Source organism: Astatotilapia calliptera, chromosome 9, assembly GCF_900246225.1.
Source record: "Astatotilapia calliptera chromosome 9, fAstCal1.2, whole genome shotgun sequence".
In the NCBI taxonomy this organism is placed as follows: domain Eukaryota; kingdom Metazoa; phylum Chordata; class Actinopteri; order Cichliformes; family Cichlidae; genus Astatotilapia; species Astatotilapia calliptera.
The window spans coordinates 11,706,896-11,729,358 of NC_039310.1; the positions used below are offsets into that span (position 1 = coordinate 11,706,896).

Genomic DNA, 22,463 nt, shown 5'->3' on the forward strand with positions numbered 1-22,463 from the left:
CAGCAGGGATGATGAGACAGAGTACCGGGCTGTGGTCGACTCCTTTGTCACGTGGTGTGAGCAGAATCATCTGCAGCTCAATGTGGCAAAGACCAAGGAACTGATCGTGGACTTCAGGAAGACCAGGAAAAATTTGACCCCTGTTTCAATCCAGGGGGTCAGTGTTGACATTGTGGAGGACTATAAATACCTTGGAGTACACATTGACAATAAACTGGACTGGGCTAAAAACACCACAGCACTTTACAGGAAGGGCCAGAGTCGTCTCTATTTTTTGAGGCGACTGAGGTCCTTCAACATCTGCCAGAAAATGCTGAGGATTTTCTATGAGTCTGTGGTGGCCAGTGCGATCCTCTATGCTGTTGCATGCTGGGGGAGCAGGCTGAGGGTCGCAGATGCCAACAGACTTAATAAACTGATCCGTAAGGCCAGCAATGTTGTGGGGATGGAGCTGGACTCCCTCAAGGTGGTGTCGGAGAGGCGGATGCTGTCCAAGATAAAGACAATGTTGGATAACACCTCCCACCCACTCCATGACATGTTGGTCAGTCACAGGAGCTCATTCAGTGAGAGACTGAGATTACCGAAAAGCACCACTGAACGACACAGGAAATCATTCCTGCCTGTGGCCATCTCCCTGTACAACGCATCCACTTAACACACTGTTTGCTGCTACAGCTACACGTTTCTTTTCCAACTATTTATTTATGAGTGACTTATGTATGTATGTATGTATATATATGTATATATTGTACTATTCTTAGTTAGCGTATTGTCTGTCTTGTCTTAATGTTGGTTTAAAATGGAGCACTGTAACAAAAAATAATTTCCCCCAGGGATCAATAAAGTATTCTGATTCTGATTCTGATTCTGATTCTGAACCTATGTCTGAGTTATGTGACAAAACCACTGTTTTATCTTCACTGGTGTGAGCAGTTATCATGTTGTTAAACAGTGTGAGAGAAACAAAACAAACAAAAGTGTGGCTCCCAGATGTGGGATTACCTGGTAGTGGTATTTGTACACGTTTTTGGCACAGTGTGTGACGTGGAATACCGGACAAAAGGATGTTGAGTTCATTCTCTGCTGAGGCGTCCAGCTGACACAGAGGCTGTTCCTTCTCCATGATGTCGGTGCATAGGGCAGAGAACACATAACTGTTATCAGTATCAGCAAACATTTCACCCTTTGTGTTAAATGAAATACACAAATTCATTTTTGCCATTAAATCCCTGCCTAATAAATTCACAGGCGAGTTTGGAATAATTACAAATGGATGATATGTGATTTCATCTGGTTTTGGGCCCCAACGTGTCTTTAGAGAATGAGTTTTGGGGCATTGCACTACAGTTCCATTAATTCCCATAGTGTTGATACACACAGAGGAAACAGGCCCATTATAGAATTTTCCAGACAGTGAACTTTTAGTGGCTCCACTATCCACTAAAATTGGTATTTCTTACCATCTATTTCTACTTCTAATATGGGCAAGTGCTCTGTATTAGGGGACAATTGCAAATGCAGCATCGTGTGTAGTGCCTCACACTGCTGTCCCTCATCCTCACCTGGGCCTCCCTATTGGCGGTCCAGTCGGGGATTATCAGGTGATGGGAAAAGATCATGGTGAGAATTGTAACGCACCCTTTCCCATTCTGATTCATGATCTGGGTGTCTGCGGCTACTGGAAAACTGAGCTAAATTTGCACCTCTAGCTTGTCTACCTTGTGGGTTATAATGCGGGTTGTAAGGCTGCGGCCTAGATGTGGGGCCATTATTGCGTGCTCCTTGTGGTTGCCAGTTACCTTGACTGGAAGAGCTCTGCTGACGCCTAGTGGCAGGAACTTGTCCTGCGTTCTGTGGTTGAGGCGCGCGTGCTCTGTTGGAGGCTGCAAATCGACACTATTAATCCAGTCTCATCTTCGTAAGGGGGTGGGGCCGTAGGCTGAACGGCTGAACATGCAAGACTAGCTTTTCCTGCGGTAGATTTATTTTCTATGCTAGAGCCTGCACTAGTTTTATTTGATGTTAAAGCATCTACACCTGGTTCCGGTCCCTTTTTCCATAATGATAATATTTGATGTATCACGTCACGACATTCTATCATATATTTTCTACAGGATTTTTTAAGCAGACTACTTTTCTTATCGCAAATGGTATTCAACATTTCTACTGACCTGTTTTCTGGCGATAATCGTTCGGTATAGGGTTTCGGAAATAAATTAGAGTGCATTGCACTTACAGTTCTTAAGTTGTAGACAAAGTCAGTCACATAAGCATTTCCACATGTTCTGGATACGTAATCATGGAAGTCTTCACCGATTCGCGGACGTGGGTTACACGTAACCGGAAGTGGGAGTCGTACTGAGCCGTTATTTGTGACTTTATATTTTTTTTTTTGTTTGTTTTACAGTTAATTTCGATTTTTTTATCGGACCTGTCTGTGGTCTTTGAATTATTCTGACCCATGTTCAGTGATTTCCAGAGGGGTTTACACGCTTGAAGGATTTATGTTAGTATTTTTGCTGAGGCACGGCTGAGGTCACTTTCAATTTTATCGCTAGCTAGCAATTTTTTTTTTTTTTTGGGTGAGCAACTTCTCACTTAACGAGCAACTTCTCGCAAGATAACAGGCAACTTCCTGTGTCTCTCTGCTTTTAATTTATTTTATTGGGGACCAAGGAAGATTCGTCAGTGTATCCCATTTATTTGGGCCACTAAGGAAAACTTCGTCGGCATATCCCGTTTCTTTATGGATCAATCACTGAGAAAGGTTTAATACAGTCTCATATAAATATAAAATACACGTATTTACCTTTGTCAGCGAATCCCACTTCTGACACCAAATTGAAAGAAATCTCCGTCCCGGGTTTCTCCGTGGATCGGGTTTCCTTCGAGACGTGGGCAGCGATAAGCAGAGTTGTGTATAAGATTCAAAATTATTCAAAGTAACACTCAGGTATGCCGTTCAGCTGGGTTAGTTACAACGTCGGGAGCAGTTAGGAGAACAAAATGATACAGAGACTGTTCAGGTTGCTTTCCCAAAATCAACTCAAAGGTTTATTCATCAGACAACAGTTTATATAGAGGAAAAAGGTTCGTGTGTCAGCAGATTCTCAGTTCAAACCGGTACAGACCAAATAAGGAAGCGTCTTCCTGCCCTCTGAGCAAAGAAGTATCCTTTGTATAGTTTATCAGTTCAGCTACAATTTATGATTATCCCAGCGAAATACACTCCTAGACAAAGAATACAGAGTTCTTTCATCAGTGAATTCTGAAACAAACCACCTGGCCTTTAACAAGCCTTTTTCTAAGAGATAAAGAAGGGAAGATGGGAGTAAGGGAGTGATCTCTGTGGTGTTTTCAACCTTGAGGTACCATCCTGTGATTCTTACACATTAATTCTTGGGTCACAGAGAAAGAGAAAAACAACTAGTAAATGGGCCTTATTGAGTAACAGTTTTCCTGTATAATATCACTATAAAACAATATCCTGTAAATGCTACCATGGTATCAAAATATCACAACAGGGAGAACATAGTTAGGGTTCAAAACTTTAACAAGCTTCCTAAACCCACTGTCCTCCACAATAGTGAAGGGCTGGGAATCCTCTATCACCATGTTGACCAAGGCCTCATCCACATCATTCCTCTCCCCTGATACAACAAAAAAACATTAAGAAATTACATATATCAGTAAATACAAACCAAATATTAATGAATTACATGGGGAATATAAATTTCTTTTCTTTTTTTATTTAACCTTTATTTGACCAGGAATGTCCCGTTGAGATCAAAAACCTCTTTTTCAAGGGAGTCCTGGCCAAGAGGCAGCACATTTCAAAACAAATACATACGAACAAACAAAGTTAAAATTACATAAAACAATTACACATTATTGAGGCAGTCTGTAGGCCTTTCAGTCAGTTTCCAGTCTTTCTGTAACAGGTTCCACGAAAAAGGCGTAGAGTGGACAAAGGCTTTCTTACCCAGCTCTGTGCGGACAAGGGGAACAGACAGCAGCAGCTGATCATTTGAACGCAAGGAGTAAGAACCACTATTTGTCCTTGTGACCAAAGTACAAATATAAGGAGGCAGCAATCCAAGCATAGCTTTGTAAATAAAAGTGTACCAATGCCCCTGTCTTCTAATGGCCAAAGAAGGCCATTTTACTCTTAAGTACAAGTTACAGGTCAGATATCTACAGTTGGTAATAAACCTCAAGGAAGCATGATACATCGTGTCCAACATTAGAAGACATGAAGAAGAAGCGTTCATATACAGAATGTCACCATAATCTAACACAGATAAAAAGGTTGCAGTGACAAGACGTTTTTTTACTGCAAAAGAAAAACACTGTTTATTACGGAAGAAAAAAATGAAGTTTAAGTCTCAGTTTGTTTACAAGTCTCTCTATATGTGGTTTAAAGGTGAAGGAGTCATCAATCCAGACACCAAGGTATTTATATTCATGAACTATCTCTATGACATTTCCTTCAAGGGTGGACACCACTGGAATAGGCTCCGGGACCTTCTTTGACTTAGAAAACAACATTAGCTTTGTCACAGTACGGCTGTGTGCAGGCAAAAGTAGGACCCAAACGCAAACTCACGGAGACGAAACGTAAACTCAAAAACACAGCTTTAATGCTGGCATAAAGTGAAACACAAAAAACAGTACTGAACTTAAACTGGGGAGACTAAAGCACGGGGAGAAATCACACAGCTATGAGGGAGGACACAACACTGACAAAGAGAAACATGGGGCTTAAATACACTGAGGGATAACGAGGGGGAATGAGCCACAGGAGGAGAGCACAGCTGAGAGTAATTGAGCAGGACGAGGCAAGGGAAGCAAAACTAGAAACATTAACATAGAACAGACTGTGAAAGTAAAACAGGAAACACACTGACGGAACTCAAGACATGTGGACTTAACAGACTGGGGGAGACAGAACATAGGGATCTGAAACATGGAACAGAAAGGCACAGTAGATCAACATGAACATAACAACGCCACAGGGGAAGAGTAAAACTGAACACGATGAACACAGAAACACCAGACCTCTTCACAATAAAACAGGAAACATAATGAGACGTAGATATGACAACCCAAACTTCACAATGTAAGACACAGACATGAAACACATGAAAAGCAGGGGAGATTTACCATAGTTGGAAACACGAGGGGGAAATAATAAGAACTAGAAACACTTAAGCGTGATAACAAATGAACTTAGGAACCTGAAGGGCTACATAAACTAAAACATCAAAAATGAACTAAAACTCAAAACACTGGGTCCAGGACCGTGACAAGCTTAGTCTTGTCTGCATTGAGAACTAATTTTAGCTGAATAAGTGAATGCTGGAAAGCAACAAAGGCTTTCTGTAGGGTTTCAATGGCCTGAGCAAGAGATGATCCATAACAGTAAATAACTGTGTCGTCAGCATAAAAATGCAAATTTGTGTCTGAGACATTTTGACCCAAGTCATTGATATATAAAAGGAACAGAAGGGGACCCAAAACTGAGCCCTGTGGCACCCCCTTGTGGACAGCAACAAATTTAGAACAAAGACCTTCAAGTTTAATGCACTGGGTTCTATTATTCAGATAATTTGAGAACCAATCCAAGGCTGAGCAGTCTGTTTTTTAGGACAGCATGATCAACAGTGTCAAAAGCTTTTGAGAGGTCAATAAAGAGTGACGCACAGTACAATTTCTTATCAAGTGCCACTATAATATCATTTATCACTTTCATAGTGGCAGTGTTAGTACTGTGTTTTTTCCTGAAGCCTGACTGAAATTTGGATACAATATCATTAGAGTACAAAAACTCTTTCAGCTGGTCACAAACTAGAGATTCCAGGATTTTAGATAAAACACACAAATTTGATATTGGCCTATAATTAGTCAACACCGATGGATCACCTCCTTTCAATAAAGGCAAAACAAAAGCTGTTTTCCAAACCGATGGAATTTCTTTGGTTTTAATTGAAAAATTAAATAGAATTGAGAGTGGTTCTGCAATAAAATCCGCTGCCAGCTTCAAAAAATAAGGTTCCATCAAGTCTGGACCAGGAGGTTTTCTGTGATCCAAAGCCTTTAAAGCTTTATGCACTTCATAAACACTAAAAGGTACAAAGTTAAAACGGTCTCCAGAAAACATAGAGAATTCTGGGCAAGAATTTGTTAAAAAAGTTTCTGCAGAATCAAACAAGGAACCCACTGATAAAAAGTGCTCATTAAAGCAATTCAAAATTTCAGTTTTATCATTAATTGAGACTGAATCTTTTACAACAAATTTAGGAAAGGTTTGAGTCATTTTATTGGCAGAAAAAGATTTGATTACTTTCCAAAATTTCTGTGGATCGTTGAGGTTCTCAGTGGTGACAGACAAAAAGTATTCAGATTTGGCCTTTTTAATAAAAGAAGTGCATTTATTTCTAAGCTGTTTGAAAACAGACCAATCAGTGGAAGTATCTGTTTGTCTCGCCTTGTCCCATGCTCTATTACGCTTGTGTATGCTATCTGCGAGTGTCTGCGAAAATCAGGGATTTTCTCGACCTTTAATTCTAACTTTCCGTAAGGGGGCATGTTTATTAACAATTTCCATAAAACTTTCCTTAAAATATGTCCAAGCTATCTCTACATCTGGTAATAGTCCGATTTTTTCCCAATTAACTACGGACAAATCATGATGAAAAGCCTGTTCATTAATTCTCATTTTGTAAAGAAAGCCAAACCTGTTGAGTTGTTGACTGTGAGCTGCAGCTGGTGTAAATCATGATTTTTATGGATATTTCTCACTGGTGAGTTGAGAAAAGTTTAGCTTGTTCTGCTTTCATGTCAACTAGATCTGTGTTAGATGATTTTGATTTAACTTCCTGCTCTGGTTGTTTCAGACAAGCAACCAGTTTGATCTTTGCACCGATGATTAATTTACTTTCTATTATCAGAAGATTTGTGCACATAGTTTATAATTTCAAATGTTTCAGAGAAAATACAGCTGCTCTTAAAATATATTTTTTGCATATGTTCTGCATTATTTCAGTGAGTATTGAAACCTGATGTTTAAAATGTTTTAAAATAAGCCAAATTATACCAATATTACACACAAATAATAAATTACACCTCTAATTTAGATATTTTTGATCATATGGAGGTCATTTGGAGTTTATAAGATAGCAAATGGTAGCTTTCACCTTCTTTGAAAAGCACCTCTACATTGTAAAAGTCTCTGACACTAAAACACCCACATAAGTCAATGTCAACAAAAGCAAGGCTAACGATCCACATCAACGCTCGTCATAATCCCACAGACACATGCAACTGGCCTCCTCTGGCTCATTCAGAATTCGAGACGCACCCAGTTCAGCCAGTGACCACTAAACATACGCTAATGTGTCATTTAGAGTTCCTGTATCACACCCTGCTACCTCTGATTAATTATCAAGTCAATGCAGACAGACGGCACCAGGGCCATGAGAGATAAGTGAGGGTAAAGGTGTTTGTGTTGACATGTCTTGATTTGAAGTAACTGCAAAGACACGGAAGTCATATTGTTTGCAGATGATACAAAGTTCTATAATGAACTAACACTGGATACGAGCAAAACAAAACTCTGCTATTTGGGAGATGTACAAATTCTATCATTGATAAACTGATGATAAATAACAGACTTAGGATCATAAATAAAACCACTTCAACAGAACCACCAAACCCACTTTTCAGCCTTTTAATTAAATACGCTTAAATTTAAAGGCTTGACTGACCTCAGAACTCTACATGTAAATTATAAAGCAACAAACAAATCTTTGTCCCACAACATTTAGGACTTGATCAGGGCATGCTTGTGTGGAATCTTCTTTAAATCTCAGTGATTCACCGAGATAGAAAACAACTTGAAAGAGTGAGTGGTGAATCAAAGAGAAGACATTAAATAAACTTAATGCAAACTGCACAAAAGAATGTAAAACTCAGCGATACATCCAGTGAGCAGCACTTCTCTGGATGAAACAAGCTTCTTGATGTCAGAGGTCAGAGCAACAAGACCAGACCAGTTCATGCTGATAGGAAAGCAGGAGTGACTAAACATAACCACTCATTAAAAGCAAACTATACAGAAGACCATCACTGAGAGCACAACATGTCAGAATTTGAAGCACATGGGCTAGAAGCAGCAGAAGACCACACTGGCTACAACAGCTGTCAGCTAAGAACAGCAAACTGAGGAAACAGACTCACAAATATTAGACAATAAGAGATTGGAGAAATGTTTCCTGGTCTGACGAGTCTGCATTTCTGCTGTGACATTCTGGGTCAGAGGCTAAACACAAGATTTCACGACTTGTAAAGTGTAACATGCATGCACTTTTTAACATCCTATCAAATATTGTAGATTATAATGTTAGAGCCAGTATTTAATCCTAGAAATGTCGTCATTTGTTGGAAGAAAATGAATGGCACTGACTGAAACATTTCCAACATATATAAAGTTGACTTTATCAGTCTCCTGCATGAGCCTTGATCTACTGCACCAACTCTGAGGAAAAAAGCAAAAACAGACGTACATTACATGTTAATTCTTTCTTTCTTTTTTTTACTTTAACTGAGATTCACTGAGTCTTGTCAAAACAGCCTATGTTTTATATTTAAATGGCAAGAAAATAAAATCTACAAGAAATAAACCTGTAAAACAGGATAAAACATGTGTGTAGCTCCCATGTTGAAAACTGCAGATGACATGGAAGTCTTTTAAATCTTTGTGGAAACCACCAGCATGTGGTTTGGCAAGACCAAGGTGGAAGAAATCCTCATCTGAAGCTTTGCTGAACATAAGGATTTCTCTCAGGTCGTCATGATTTGGTCTTTATCCTAATCAAGTCCTAAATGTTGTGGGCCAAAGATTTGTTTGTTGCTTTATAAATAATGTGTAGAGTTCTGAGGTCAGTCAAGTCTTTAAATTTAAGAGTATTTAATAAAAAGTGGATTTGGTGGTTCTGTTGATGTGGTTTTATTTATGATCCCTATTACACTTTGTGTGTGTTTTACAGGTTATCGATATATTCATAATTTTTCCAACTATTTATTTATAAGTGACTTATGTATGTATGTATGTATATATATGTATATATTGTACTATTCTTAGTTAGCGTATTGTCTGTCTTGTCTTAATGTTGGTTTAAAATGGAGCACTGTAACAAAAAATAATTTCCCCCAGGGATCAATAAAGTATTCTTATTCTGATTCTGATAATGACCATGATGGTTTGTGATTTATTATCACCGGAAGAAGTTTGTCCTTTCAGATAATTTATTTTAATTCTATGTTATTTATCATCAGACTCCTGAATAGTATGAGTTTTGTTTGCTCAGATTCAGTGTTAATTGATTATAGAAAAACCAAGTCTTCAATTTCTTAGTTTTTTGGTAGTTCATTTAGAAGTTGTTCCAAGTTACTTCCACAATAACTTTGTGTCATCTGCAAACAATATGACTTCTGTGTCTTTGAAATTACTTAGCTGAATGTACAATATCAATCCACATTCACTCAGTTAATGATGCATTCATTAATCTGTATGCCTCTTGTATTTCATTGCTCAAATTCAGGACATTGAAAAACACCTTATGTCATAATGCTTTTCAGAAACTCTCAAAGACAACATTACATGGATTATTAGACTCAGTGCTGCTCATTTATTGACTTGATTTTTCATTCCTGCAGCTTCGCTGTTCTGACAGCTCCACTCAGGCTCTGCTGGACACCACTGTGCTCCTGCTGCAAGGCGCCTGGTTTCTGGTACGCTTCCCAGTCATGATCATGGTGGCACTGTGAGCAAGAACCTGGCAACCTCCAGCCACCATGCCCCATCGTAACATTCCTTGACAGATCCCAACACAGCCCTGGTACAAACATACATGGCCATCAGGAGCATCCTACACTTTAAATGAGCTGACTTCAGGTGTTCAGTAAGGGGAAGATTTAATAACATTGCACATTTCATTTCAAGACTCTGTAGTCACAGAGCAGAGAGTAGAAAAGGTGACAATAAAATGTTTTTGGAGCTTTACCAAGTAATCAGCATCAGACTTGTTAACAATTAAAATAAAACCCAACGTTTAGAGTCTTAGGAAGATAATCACAGAGGCAAAAACTTTCCACTGTATCGTCTCAGGTTTCTTAAAATGAAGTCTGAGGTAGGGTTGTTATTTGAGGTATTCCTGGAAAAATCTTTTTGTCCATTTGAAAGCTCCAGATTCTTTAGATTATCTGTCTCATACTTTGATTGTGAATATAGAGGATTGTAGCTCAAGTTAACATGGAAAGATAGAGGTTTAAAGTCTCTAAAACATTTGGACCCATATGGAAAAGATATATATAAATCTTATAAAGTTTGGATCTGTCTTGTGTGAAACTTGTATGAAAAGCATATAAGAGTGAAAACAGATATAAGATCCCTTGAAAAATTAGATAATGAAACTTGTATGTTTTGGATACTTACTAAAACAATATATGAAAGTAATGAGAAAGTGGCCACTTTCATGAGTAAATCACATATAAGTTTTTACTATTTCTTTTCCATATGGGGATGTTCAGTCTCTGACAGAAGGTTTGGAGACATGTAGAAAGTTCAGTTTGAATGGGTGAAACTAATATTTTATTTACAGTTTCTCACACACAAGGAAGAGAATTTTCTTCATGTACAATATTTTTTACAACAAATACAACAAAATGAAACAAAACACATTTTGATGAATTCATCTCTTAATCTTATATGCAGAATTTCTGATGGTGTTTTCTCTGATATCCCAGTATGTATTTTGGCTATTTTGACTATTTACAGTAGCCGGAGCCTACTGAATTCTAATATTTCTAAAATCCATTGGATATTGAATACCCCCCTCCCCCTTTACTGAAAGCGATCAAATCTGAGACTATGTTGAGCTACATGAAGACAATAAAAATAATTTTTAAAAAAGTCCTGGGTTGTTTATATTCCATTCAGTGCTGAACTGGTGTTCAAATCAAATTTTATTAGTCAAATACACAGTCATACAAAGTACAACATGCAATGAAATTCCTGTGTCCTGGGGCTGCGGATGTAGCCGCACCAGGAAGAAACCAAAAAGACAGTGAAAATTCGTACATCAGGGACAAGAGGAAAAAAAGGACCTCTAAAACAGTAACAGTAAAAAAAAAAAGGTCTTGATGGGCTTTCCAGGGACATCGGTATGCAGGGGAGAGACGATGTTTGGGTTTGGTGCCTCCAATTTCACAGACAGTCTAAATGTCTGTCACTCGTCACCAGGTCTGTCAATTTCTTGTTGAAGAGCCGTGAGCTTCTCCAAGATCTTATCCATGTTGTGTTCAATGAGAACAGTCTGAGTACTCACAGCTCTTCCCATTGCTTCGATCATATTGGACATTTTTGCTGGGTTTTGAACAGCTGTGTCGTATTCGTGATGCCCGTTGCCTGGTGGCATTGACCAGCCAAACATCTGAGGGGAGTCGGGGAGGGTCCATTGAGGTCCAGCCGCAGAATTGCCCACAGCATGAGAAAAGTGGGCCTGATTATTTGCACCCAGTCTCATTGAATTTACCTGGTGCTGGGTGTACCGCTCCCTGAACGGGGGCTGTCTCTCTCCCTGAAACTGAAGGGGACAAGGGGACTGTCAGTAAAACGAGAATAGTTGTTTTAAATTATTGGCATTACACTTTTTTAAATACAGTCAATTCCCCAGATAATGACAGAATCAGAAACAATTCTGTTTAATAATAGGAGATACTTACATGAAGTGGGACATCCTGATTCACATACTGAGAATGTGAACTCCTCCTAAACTTACTCCGTTTGTTTTGAAACCAAGTTTTTACCTAAAGATAGAAGAAAACAGAAAACATTTAGTCAGTACAATGGACCCAAAATTCAATTTCTTATGTTGTAGTAAGTTGAAAAACACTCACCTGTTTGTAGGTCAGACCTGTCATCTCTGCCAACTGTTTCATCTCCCTTGGCTCATAGTAATGTTTCAAATTAAAGTGATGGACAAGAATATTCAACTGTCTCTCTGTGAACACCACCCGGGCCTTTCCTTTAGGTTTCTCTGGAGCAGTGCTGGGAGGGTGCAGAGTGGCAGTGATGTTGCCATCCTGGCTTCTTGGGACAGCAAAATCTTGTTTCTCTTCTGAGACAGCAGGAAAAAAGTTTTTAAAAAGTAAATTGCTGAGTCTGAAACACAAAAGTTTCCCAGAAAAAAAGTGGGATATTTATACATTATTCAGAACCAAGAGTGACTTCTGCCATCAGGACTTACAACACAGAGTGAAAGAGTATTTTTGCAAGTTGTCTTAGAGGTTAGCCAACTCTGTTCATGTAGCTCACCAGGCAACAATGCTGAGTACATACCTGGAGAAAAGTGCATCCCATGTTCCATCTTTGAAGTCCCAGTGATTAAAGCAGGAAAGCTGGAATAAGTATCTCTGATGAAAGGGCTCCAAACCAAGCAGGATAGTGCTGTGTATCCTAAGGCTGATTTAAGAGCAATTCTGGGCTTTTAAGGAGGTTTGTGGGTGTGGGCAGGATTGTGGGGAGTTGAGCTTCTTCCTTTGTGAGTCGCTTTACCCTACCAAGTTTCAACCAACTGGCATCATTTACATTTCTTTAAAATGCTGTTTCTGAGGTCTGAAAACAGAAAGTACAGTTAGAAAGCAGCCGTACAAATGAGCTTTACCAAATCCTTCCACCTCACACTTTATAAAATCTCAAAAATGTAATGCCTAAAATTACTGTTTTACTTTCAATTTAACCTCTTACCCATTACTTTAGTGTCCGTTTTAACTGCTCTTAAATTAACAAAAAAAAAAAATTCAACACCAAATTCAGTTCGGTGGGTCGTTCAATGGGTCGTTCAATGGGTCGTTCAGTGCGTTGTTCAATGGGTCGTTCAGTGCGTTGTTCAGTAGGTTGTTCAGTGGGTCTTTCATTTGGTTGTTCTTTGGGTTGTTCAGTCAGTGGGTGAGTGAAAGCAAGATTAAGTGGAAAGTGTCTATGTGAGTGGAAAGAACTTTCCACTCACATAGATCATTTCTGCAAATGCATCCTCACACTAATTTGATCTCCAGGCGTTCAGTTGCACCTTTGTGTAAACCCCCAAAGCAGCTTTTTAAGGTCAAAACAAGTTTTTCAAACTCTGACAAACCATTAAAAAAGTCTGACACTGAATATCACGATGACCACTGACCACTCGTTTTGTCTTCATTAACTTTATTAAATGAAACAGTTTAAAAGTGGCAACTGAAATTACACCAATTGAACTCAGCATCTTTGAAAATGTTTTAAAATAAGCAAAATTATACCAATATTACATACAACTAATGACTTACATAATTAAGATATTTTTGATCATGTGGAGAACATTACTGAGTTTATAAGGTAGCACATGGTAGCTTTCACCTTTGAAATGCACCTGTACATTGTAAAAGTCTCTGACACTAAAACACCCACATAAGTCGATGTAAACAATAGCAAGGCTAACGATCCACAACAACGCTCGTCATAAACCCACGGACACATGGACATGGCCTCCTCTGGCTCATTCAGAATTAGAGACGTACCCAGTTCAGCCAGTGACCACTAAACATACGCTAATGTGTCTTTTAGAGTTCCTGTATCACACCCTGCTACCTCTGATTAATTATCAGGTCAATGCAGACAGATGGCACCAGGGCCATGAGAGATAAATAAAGGTTTCTGTGTTAACATGTCTTGATTTGAAGTAATTTCAAAGACACAGAAGTCATATTATGTGCAAATGACACAAAGTTATTGTGGAAGTAACTTGGAACAACTTCTGAATGAACTAGAAAATCAATTTAACTGAGTTCTCGGTTATTTCTATAATCAGTTAACACTGAGTCTGAGCAAAACAAAACTCATACTATTCAGGAGTCTGATAAATAACAAAGAATTATAAAAGTAATTATGTTGAGGTTCATTAAAAGTAACTCGTTAAATGTACATATGTTTTGAAATCTCATGTTGTTATCTGGCTGTGCCATTACCATGGTGACGTGGACGCCATGGCAGGAAATACTTGGTGGACGCTTCTCCTTATATGTTCACTTTAAAAAAAAAAAAAAAAGTTGCAGCTCGACGCTCCTATTAAAATAGAGGACGTTTTTGGCTCAATCAAGTGTATGCGAGCGGTAAGGCCCCAGGCTCAGACAGATTTCCAGCTGAGTTGTTAAAAAAATTTAAAGACAAGCTAGCCCCTCTCCTTCTTGATCTATATAATGAATCACTGAGAAAAGGCTGGCTGCCCCCCACTTTAACGAAGGCATCTATTTCAGTTTTACTGAAGAAAGGCAAAGAGCCTCAATCAATGCCAAGTCCTACAGGCCCCTTCTCTATTTGCAAATTAGACTGTGTCTCATCACTGTTTCCAAATTCCCCAATTCTCCCTGCTGATCCATCATGGGTTGACCTTCTGGCTGTTACGCCTAATCAAAAATCACCTCTATCAAATATATATTGTATGCTTATGGTGACCGAATCTAATCCATCAGGTAAAATCACAACCGCCTGGGAGCATGAATTAGGTGTTGAACTGTTTGAATCATGGTGGGATAAGGTGAATCTCATCATGCGTTCAAGTACACCATGTGCTAGGCTACAGCTTATACAGTTTAAAGTTTCCTTCAATTATAGACCAATGTGACAGATGTCACACCTCCCCTTGCGACCGTGGCTCAGGGGGTTTGGGAAGCATATCTGTAACCGGAAGGTCACCGGTTCGATCCCCGGGCTCTCTGTCCTGGTCGTTGTGTCCTTGGGCAAGACACTTTACCCTACCGCCTACTGGTGTTGGCCAGAGGGGCCGATGGCGCGATATGGCAGCCTCGCTTCTGTCAGTCTGCCCCAAGGCAGCTGTGGCTACAACCGTAGCTTGCCTCCACCAGTGAGTGAATGAATAGTGGCATTGTAAAGCGCTTTGGGTGCCTTGAAAAGCGCTATATAAATCCAATCTATTATTATTATATGTTTTTCTTCTGCCCAAGTTTGAACCAATTTTGGACTGATTTCTTTTCTGTACTGTCAGGGGTTCTTGGAAGTCAGATCCGAGAAGACCCTTTAGTTGCCATATTTGGAGTTCCAAAGATCCCTCTTAATGTAACTCCCCAGCAAACTGAGATCTTAGCTTTTTGTTCCCTTCTTGCTAGATGCTGTATTTTACTTCCATCTGCATTGCAATGGCTTAATACTGTCCGGACATTCTTGTGGAATATCTCAAATCTTTTCCTTAGAACAATGCAATTTACCCACCCTCCGAATAGATTGAAAAGAATTTGAAATGTTCTTTTTTTTTTTTTTTTTAAGGTAGGCATAGGATTTACCCCCCCCCCTTCTATTCTTTTTTAATTTAATTTAATTTTTTAAATTGTATTTATATAGTGTTTAATTTTAATTTTTTACATTTAATTTAATTTAATTTATTTAATTAATATTTTTTCTAATTTACTCACTTTTTTCTTCTTTTTTTCTTTTCTGAATTTTCTCTTCTTGTGTTGGTATGATGTTTTTTGTATTTTAATTTGTCTTTTGTTTAACAAGAAAACGTTAAAATGATTGGGAAAGAAATGTTTGATAAAATATGTCACGTAAGATGTATACAATACAACGTATATAAGTTTGTATAATCTCTTAATAAACAAATTTTAAAAAAAGTTGCTGTCCATACAAACAATACTGATTTATAGACTTGTAATTGTTTAACTAACAATCTTGTCAACACAAAGTTCCAATCCAATTTTATTTATGAAGCACTTTAAAATACCCAGCACAGGAACAAAGTGCTGTACAGAAAATAAGTTAAAAACAATAGAATAACAGAAAACAGCAAAAATATAGAAATAAAACACATAATGCATAAAATTAAAACAGCCCTATACATATATATATATATATATATATATATATATATATATATAAAAAAAACAAAACACCCAGCACGCCCCTGCGGGCGGTTTTATCCTTCAAGCTCGGGTCCTCTACCAGAGGCCTGGGAGCTTGAGGGTCCTGCGCAGTATCTTAGCTGTTCCCAGGACTGCGCTCTTCTGGACAGAGATCTCCGATGTTGTTCCCGGGATCTGCTGGAGCCACTCGCCTATCTTGGGAGTCACCGCACCTAGTGCTCCGATTACCACGGGGACCACCGTTACCTTCACCCTCCACATCCTCTCGAGCTCTTCTCTGAGCCCTTGGTATTTCTCCAGCTTCTCGTGTTCCTTCTTCGTGATATTGCTGTCATTCGGAACCGCTACATCGATCACTACGGCCGTCTTCTTCTGTTTGTCTACCACCACTATGTCCGGTTGGTTAGCCACCACCATTTTGTCCGTCTGTATCTGGAAGTCCCACAGAATCTTAGCTCGGTCATTCTCCACCACCCTTGGGGGCATCTCCCATTTTGACCTCGGGACTTCCAGGTTATACTCCGCACAGATGTTCCTGTACACTATGCCGGCCACTTGGTTATGGCGTTCCATGTATGCCTTGCCTGCTAGCATCTTGCACCCTGCTGTTATGTGCTGGATTGTCTCTGGGGCATCTTTACACAGCCTGCACCTGTGGTCTTGCCTGGTGTGATAGACCCCAGCCTCTATGGATCTTGTGCTCAGAGCTTGTTCTTGTGCTGCCATGATTAGTGCCTCTGTGCTGTCTTTCAGTCCAGCTTTGTCCAGCCACTGGTAGGATTTCTGGATATCAGCCACCTCCTCTATCTGCCGGTGGTACATACCGTGCAGGGGCCTGTCCTTCCATGATGGTTCCTCGTCTCCCTCCTCTTTCTTGGGTTTCTGCTGCCTGAGGTATTCACTGAGCACTCGGTCAGTTGGGGCCATCTTCCCAATGTATTCTTGGATGTTCGTTGTCTCATCCTGGACTGTGGTGCTGACACTCACCAGTCCCCGGCCCCCTTCCTTCCGCTTAGCGTACAGCCTCAGGGTGCTGGACTTGGGGTGAAACCCTCCATGCATGGTAAGGAGCTTTCTTGTCTTTATGTCAGTGGCTTCTATCTCCTCCTTTGGCCAGCCTATTACCCCAGCAGGGTACCTGATCACGGGCAGGGCGTATGTGTTGATGGCCCGGATCTTGTTCTTACCATTCAGCTGACTCCTCAGGACTTGCCTGACCCTCTGCAGGTACTTGGTGGTTGCAGCTTTTCTTGCGGCCTATGGTTCCCATTCGCCTGCGGGATCCCCAAGTACTTGTAACTGTCCTCTATGTCTGCAATGTTGCCTTCTGGTAGTTCAATCCCCTCAGTTCTGACTACCTTCCCTCTCTTTGTTACCATCCGACTACACTTCTCCAGTCCGAACGACATTCCAATGTCATTGCTGTATAGCCTGGTAGTGTGGATCAGTGAATCGATGTCTCGTTCACTCTTGGCATACAGCTTGATGTCATCCATGTACAGGAGGTGGCTGACAACTTCTCCGTTCCGTAGTCGGTATCCGTAGCCAGTCTTGTTAATGATCTCACTGAGGGGGTTCAGGCCTATGCAGAACAGCAGTGGGGACAGAGCATCTCCTTGGTAGATCCCGCACTTGATGGTGACTTGTGCTATGGGCTTGGAGTTGGCCTCTAGTGTTGTACGCCACATCCCCATTGAGTTCCTGATGAAGGCTCTTAGGGTCCCATTGATCTTGTACAATTCTAGGCATTCCAGTATCCAGCTGTGGGGCATTGAGTCATAGGCCTTCTTGTAATCAATCCAGGAAGTGCACAGGTTGGTCAGTCTGGTCTTGCAGTCTCGGCTGATTGTTCTGTCTACCAGTAGCTGGTGTTTTGCGCCTCTGGTATTCTTGCCAATTCCTTTCTGTGTCCCGCTCATGTATTGACCCATGTGCCTGTTCATCTTAGCCGATATGATGCCTGACAGGAGCTTCCATGTAGTACTAAGGCAGGTTATTGGTCGGTAGTTGGAGGGGACCGGTCCCTTCTTTGGGTCCTTGGGGATCAGGACCGTCCGGCCTTCAGTTAGCCATTCCGGGTGTCTCTCGTTAACTAGCAGCTGGTTCATTTGTGCTGCCAGACGCTCGTGGAGTGCAGTCAGCTTCTTCAGCCAGTAGGCGTGAACCATGTCGGGCCCTGGTGCTGTCCAACTCTTCATACTGGAGACCCTTTCTTGGATATCTGCCACTGTGATGGTTACTGGACCCTGTTCAGGGAGGTCGCTGTGGTCTGCCCTCAGATCCACTAGCCACTGAGCATTGCCGTTATGGGTTGCATCCTTCTCCCATATGCTCTTCCAGTATTGCTCCGTCTCCAGCCTTGGTGGTGCTGTTCTCTTATTGTTCCCTTGCCACTGAGAGTACACCTTTGCTGGTTCTGTGGAGAACAGCTGGTTTATTCTCCTGCCTTCTATCTCTCTGGTGTACCTCCTCAAGCGGCTGGCCAAGGCTGTGAGTCTTTGCTTGGCAGTTTCCAAGGCCTCAGGTATGGACAGCTTGCTGTATTTCTTATGCACCTTATTTGTCGCACCTTTCTGCAACTCCGTTAGTTGGCTAACCTCCCTCCGTGCTACTTTGATCTTGCCCTCTAGCCTCCTTCTCCATGGAGGGTACTGCCCCTTGTGGCTGTTCAACTTGTAGCCAAGCATCTCACTGATCACTGCTGCCGTATTGTAGATCAGCTTGTTAGTGTCGGTAATCGTGGTTGTAGGTATTGCCCGTAGTGCTGCATTAACATCATCTAGCAGACCTTCTGAGGGTACTTCACGTAATCTTGGTAACCGGCTACGGGGGATCCAGGTTTCAAGCTTGGCCATGATCCTATTTTTCAGGTCAGTTCCTCTCGCACACAACGATCCTTCTCCTATCGCACTTGGGGCTATGTACCCAATCTCGGGTGGGGGTGATGATATCTCCCCCCTGACCTGGCGTCCTGACTCCTCCTTGCCGTAGCATTTGTGTTGTACCTCGTCAATCTCTAGCTGTGAGAGCAGTCCCTTCTTTCGAATGTTGGAACACTGAGCTACTAGTTGTTTCGCCGTCATTGTGGATGTTGGGTATCGAAGAATCCATAGGTCCCTCATCCTATTCATGTAGCCCCTTCCGCCGGGGTTACTTGCGTAGTAGCATTCCAACAACGCCCTGTTTTCGTCCCTTGCCCACCGATGCCTTCTTGTTCCAGTAGCCCACTTTTCGTCAGGGTGCCCTGGTTCCTCAACACCTGACGCGGACCTTGTTGATCCGGGCGACGTCCGAGCCGGCATGCCTTCATATTTATCTGTCTCGCTCATGTCTGCGGTAGGCTTGCTTAGCATAGGGGGTCTAGCCTTAGGACCCTTACTGGATACAGACGCCCCCAGGCAGGAATCGAACTTGCGATCCTCTGTTCCAAAGGCGTGTAGTTTAACCACTACGCTATCCAGCTGCTAGAAAGATGAATAAAACTAATATATATATATATATATATATATATATAATATATATATATATATATATATATATATATATATATATATATATATATATATATATATATATATATATATATATATATATATATATATATATATATATATATATATATATATATATATATATATATAGACAGAACAATCAGCCGAGACTGCAAGACCAATCATTAACAAGACTGGCTACGGATACCGACTACGGAACGGAGCAGTTGTCAGCCACCTCCTGTACATGGATGACATCAAGCTGTATGCCAAGAGTGAACGAGACATCGATTCACTGATCCACACTACCAGGCTATACAGCAATGACATTGGAATGTCGTTCGGACTGGAGAAGTGTAGTCGGATGGTAACAAAGAGAGGGAAGGTAGTCAGAACTGAGGGGATTGAACTACCAGAAGGCAACATTGCAGACATAGAGGACAGTTACAAGTACCTGGGGATCCCGCAGGCAAATGGGAACCATGAAGAGGCCGCTAGAAAGGCTGCAACCACCAAGTACCTGCAGAGGGTCAGGCAAGTCCTGAGGAGTCAGCTGAATGGTAAGAACAAGATCCGGGCCATCAACACATACGCCCTGCCCGTGATCAGGTACCCTGCAAGCTCCAGAAGATAGAAGCCACGAAAAAAAAAACCTGACCAAGGCACCCCTGAGGCTGTACGCTAAGCGGAAGGAAGGGGGCCGGGGACTGGTGAGTGTCAGCACCACAGTCCAGGATGAGACAAGGAACATCCAAGAATACATTGGGAAGATGGCCCCAACTGACCGAGTGCTCAGTGAATACCTCAGGCAGCAGAAACCCAAGAAAGAGGAGGGAGACGAGGAACCATCATGGAAGGACAGGCCCCTGCACGGTATGTACCACCGGCAGATAGAGGAGGTGGCTGATATCCAGAAATCCTACCAGTGGCTGGACAAAGCTGGACTGAAAGACAGCACAGAGGCACTAATCATGGCAGCACAAGAACAAGCTCTGAGTACAAGATCCATAGAGGCTGGGGTCTATCACACCAGGCAAGACCCCAGGTGCAGGCTATGTAAAGATGCCCCAGAGACTATCCAGCACATAACAGCAGGGTGCAAGATGCTAGCAGGCAAGGCATACATGGAACGCCATAACCAAGTGGCCGGCATAGTGTACAGGAACATCTGTGCCGAGTATAACCTAGAAGTCCCGAGGTCAAAATGGGAGATGCCCCCAAGGGTGGTGGAGAATGACCGAGCTAAGATCCTGTGGGACTTCCAGATACAGACGGACAAAATGGTGGTGGCTAACCAACCGGACATAGTGGTGGTAGACAAACAGAAGAAGACGGCCGTAGTGATCGATGTAGCGGTTCCGAATGACAGCAATATCAGGAAGAAGGAACACGAGAAGCTGGAGAAATACCAAGGGCTCAGAGAAGAGCTCGAGAGGATGTGGAGGGTGAAGGTAACGGTGGTCCCCGTGGTAATCGGAGCACTAGGTGCGGTGACTCCCAAGCTAGGCGAGTGGCTCCAGCAGATCCCGGGAACAACATCGGAGATCTCTGTCCAGAAGAGCGCAGTCCTGGGAACAGCTAAGATACTGCGCAGGACCCTCAAGCTCCCAGGCCTCTGGTAGAGGACCCGAGCTTGAAGGATAAACCGCCCGCAGGGGCGTGCTGGGTGTTTTTATATATATATATATATATATATATATATATATATATATATATATATATATATATATATATATATATATATATATATTTGTTTTATTCATCTTTCTTAATCATTTATGGTTGTGGTGTGATCTTCTCCTGGTTCCTTGTTTCCCCGTGTGTGTTGCTGTGTCAGTTGTGCTGCCCCACTGTGCAATTTATTATTTTTAAACAATCGTATGAATTTTTGTATTGATGTACTTTTGTTAATTTCATACGTACAGGTGTTCCACACACTAACTCCTGTGATTGTAACGCTGTGATATTTTACATTAGTCTTTACCATTGGCTTGGTTCATCTACTCCCGCTGAGTTTGCTACAGTAATAGTTAATGTTTTATTTTTAGAAGGGTGTCCAGTTTTTACAATTTCTTTAGGTAAGCCAGGACCAGCATTAAGAAAAAAAGTCATTAAAACCATTTGCAAATTGTTTTATGTCACTGATCAGTGTATTTTGTGTTTGAAAGTTATTGGGATATTCCAATCTTTTAGTTCCTTTATTTACAATATCATTTAGTACTGTCCACGCTTTTCATTTTTTTTTTTATCTAAAAGTTTACTGTAGTAATTTATTTTACTCGTTCTCATAATTATTATGAATTTATCTTATACCTTTTATAAGTTTGTTCTTGTATAACAGATTCTTTTTCTTACATGCGTTTGTTAGCCATGTTTTCAGTTTTCTTTGCTTTATTCACCAGGGATAGCGTTTATTGTAAAGACTTAATATTATAGATAAGAAGTTTACATATGCCACGTCAACATCTTGAACACAGATCTTTCTCTAGTCTTGGTTGTTACACTGTTCTTTAAGGTAGCTGATTTCTTAAGCCTAAATCATAGTATTTACACAATTTTCATTTCATTTACTCCCTGCTGCTCTCCACCTCTTCTCCCTCTCTTGTCTCTTTCTTCCTGCAAGTCTCTCCATTCCCTCAATCTGGTCCACATCTCATCACTCACTATACTTTTTATACTCCCTCTCTATCACTTCCTCCATTCCCTTTATCTCTCACTCACAAACGCATGCATCCATACATGCAAGAAAACATAATTTATTAGCTCACCCGGATAAGACCCATGCAAAACAAACTGAAGGTTTTTGTCCGGAAACCCACCATCAAAGTACCCATTGTCTCTGATGTCTGCAAATAAGAATAACCAGAACTCCAGACACTGGCTGTGAAGAAAATGCCACCAGTATTCAATTCTTTCATTGGAAGTACTTCCTCCCTCCAGGTAACTCTCAAAGGTGTCGTAAGGAGCCACGGGCACAAGGAAACACTGAAAGCCTATAACATG

General features: G+C 41.0%; 1 protein-coding gene across 1 annotated transcript in view; it reads right to left on the bottom strand.

Moving 5' to 3' along the window:
- Positions 1-11,248: 11,248 nt before the first annotated feature.
- LOC113029287 (homeobox protein NANOG-like) overlaps positions 11,249-22,463 on the bottom strand; it is a 51,055-nt gene continuing 39,840 nt past the window's right edge. Inside the window, exons 3-5 of the mRNA XM_026180085.1 lie at positions 11,962-12,194; positions 11,788-11,871; positions 11,249-11,648 (exon numbers count right to left, since the gene is read on the bottom strand). Of these exons, the coding sequence (XP_026035870.1) occupies positions 11,292-11,648; positions 11,788-11,871; positions 11,962-12,194 (674 nt within the window). The 3' untranslated portion in view covers positions 11,249-11,291. The remainder of the gene's footprint in view (positions 11,649-11,787; positions 11,872-11,961; positions 12,195-22,463) is intronic.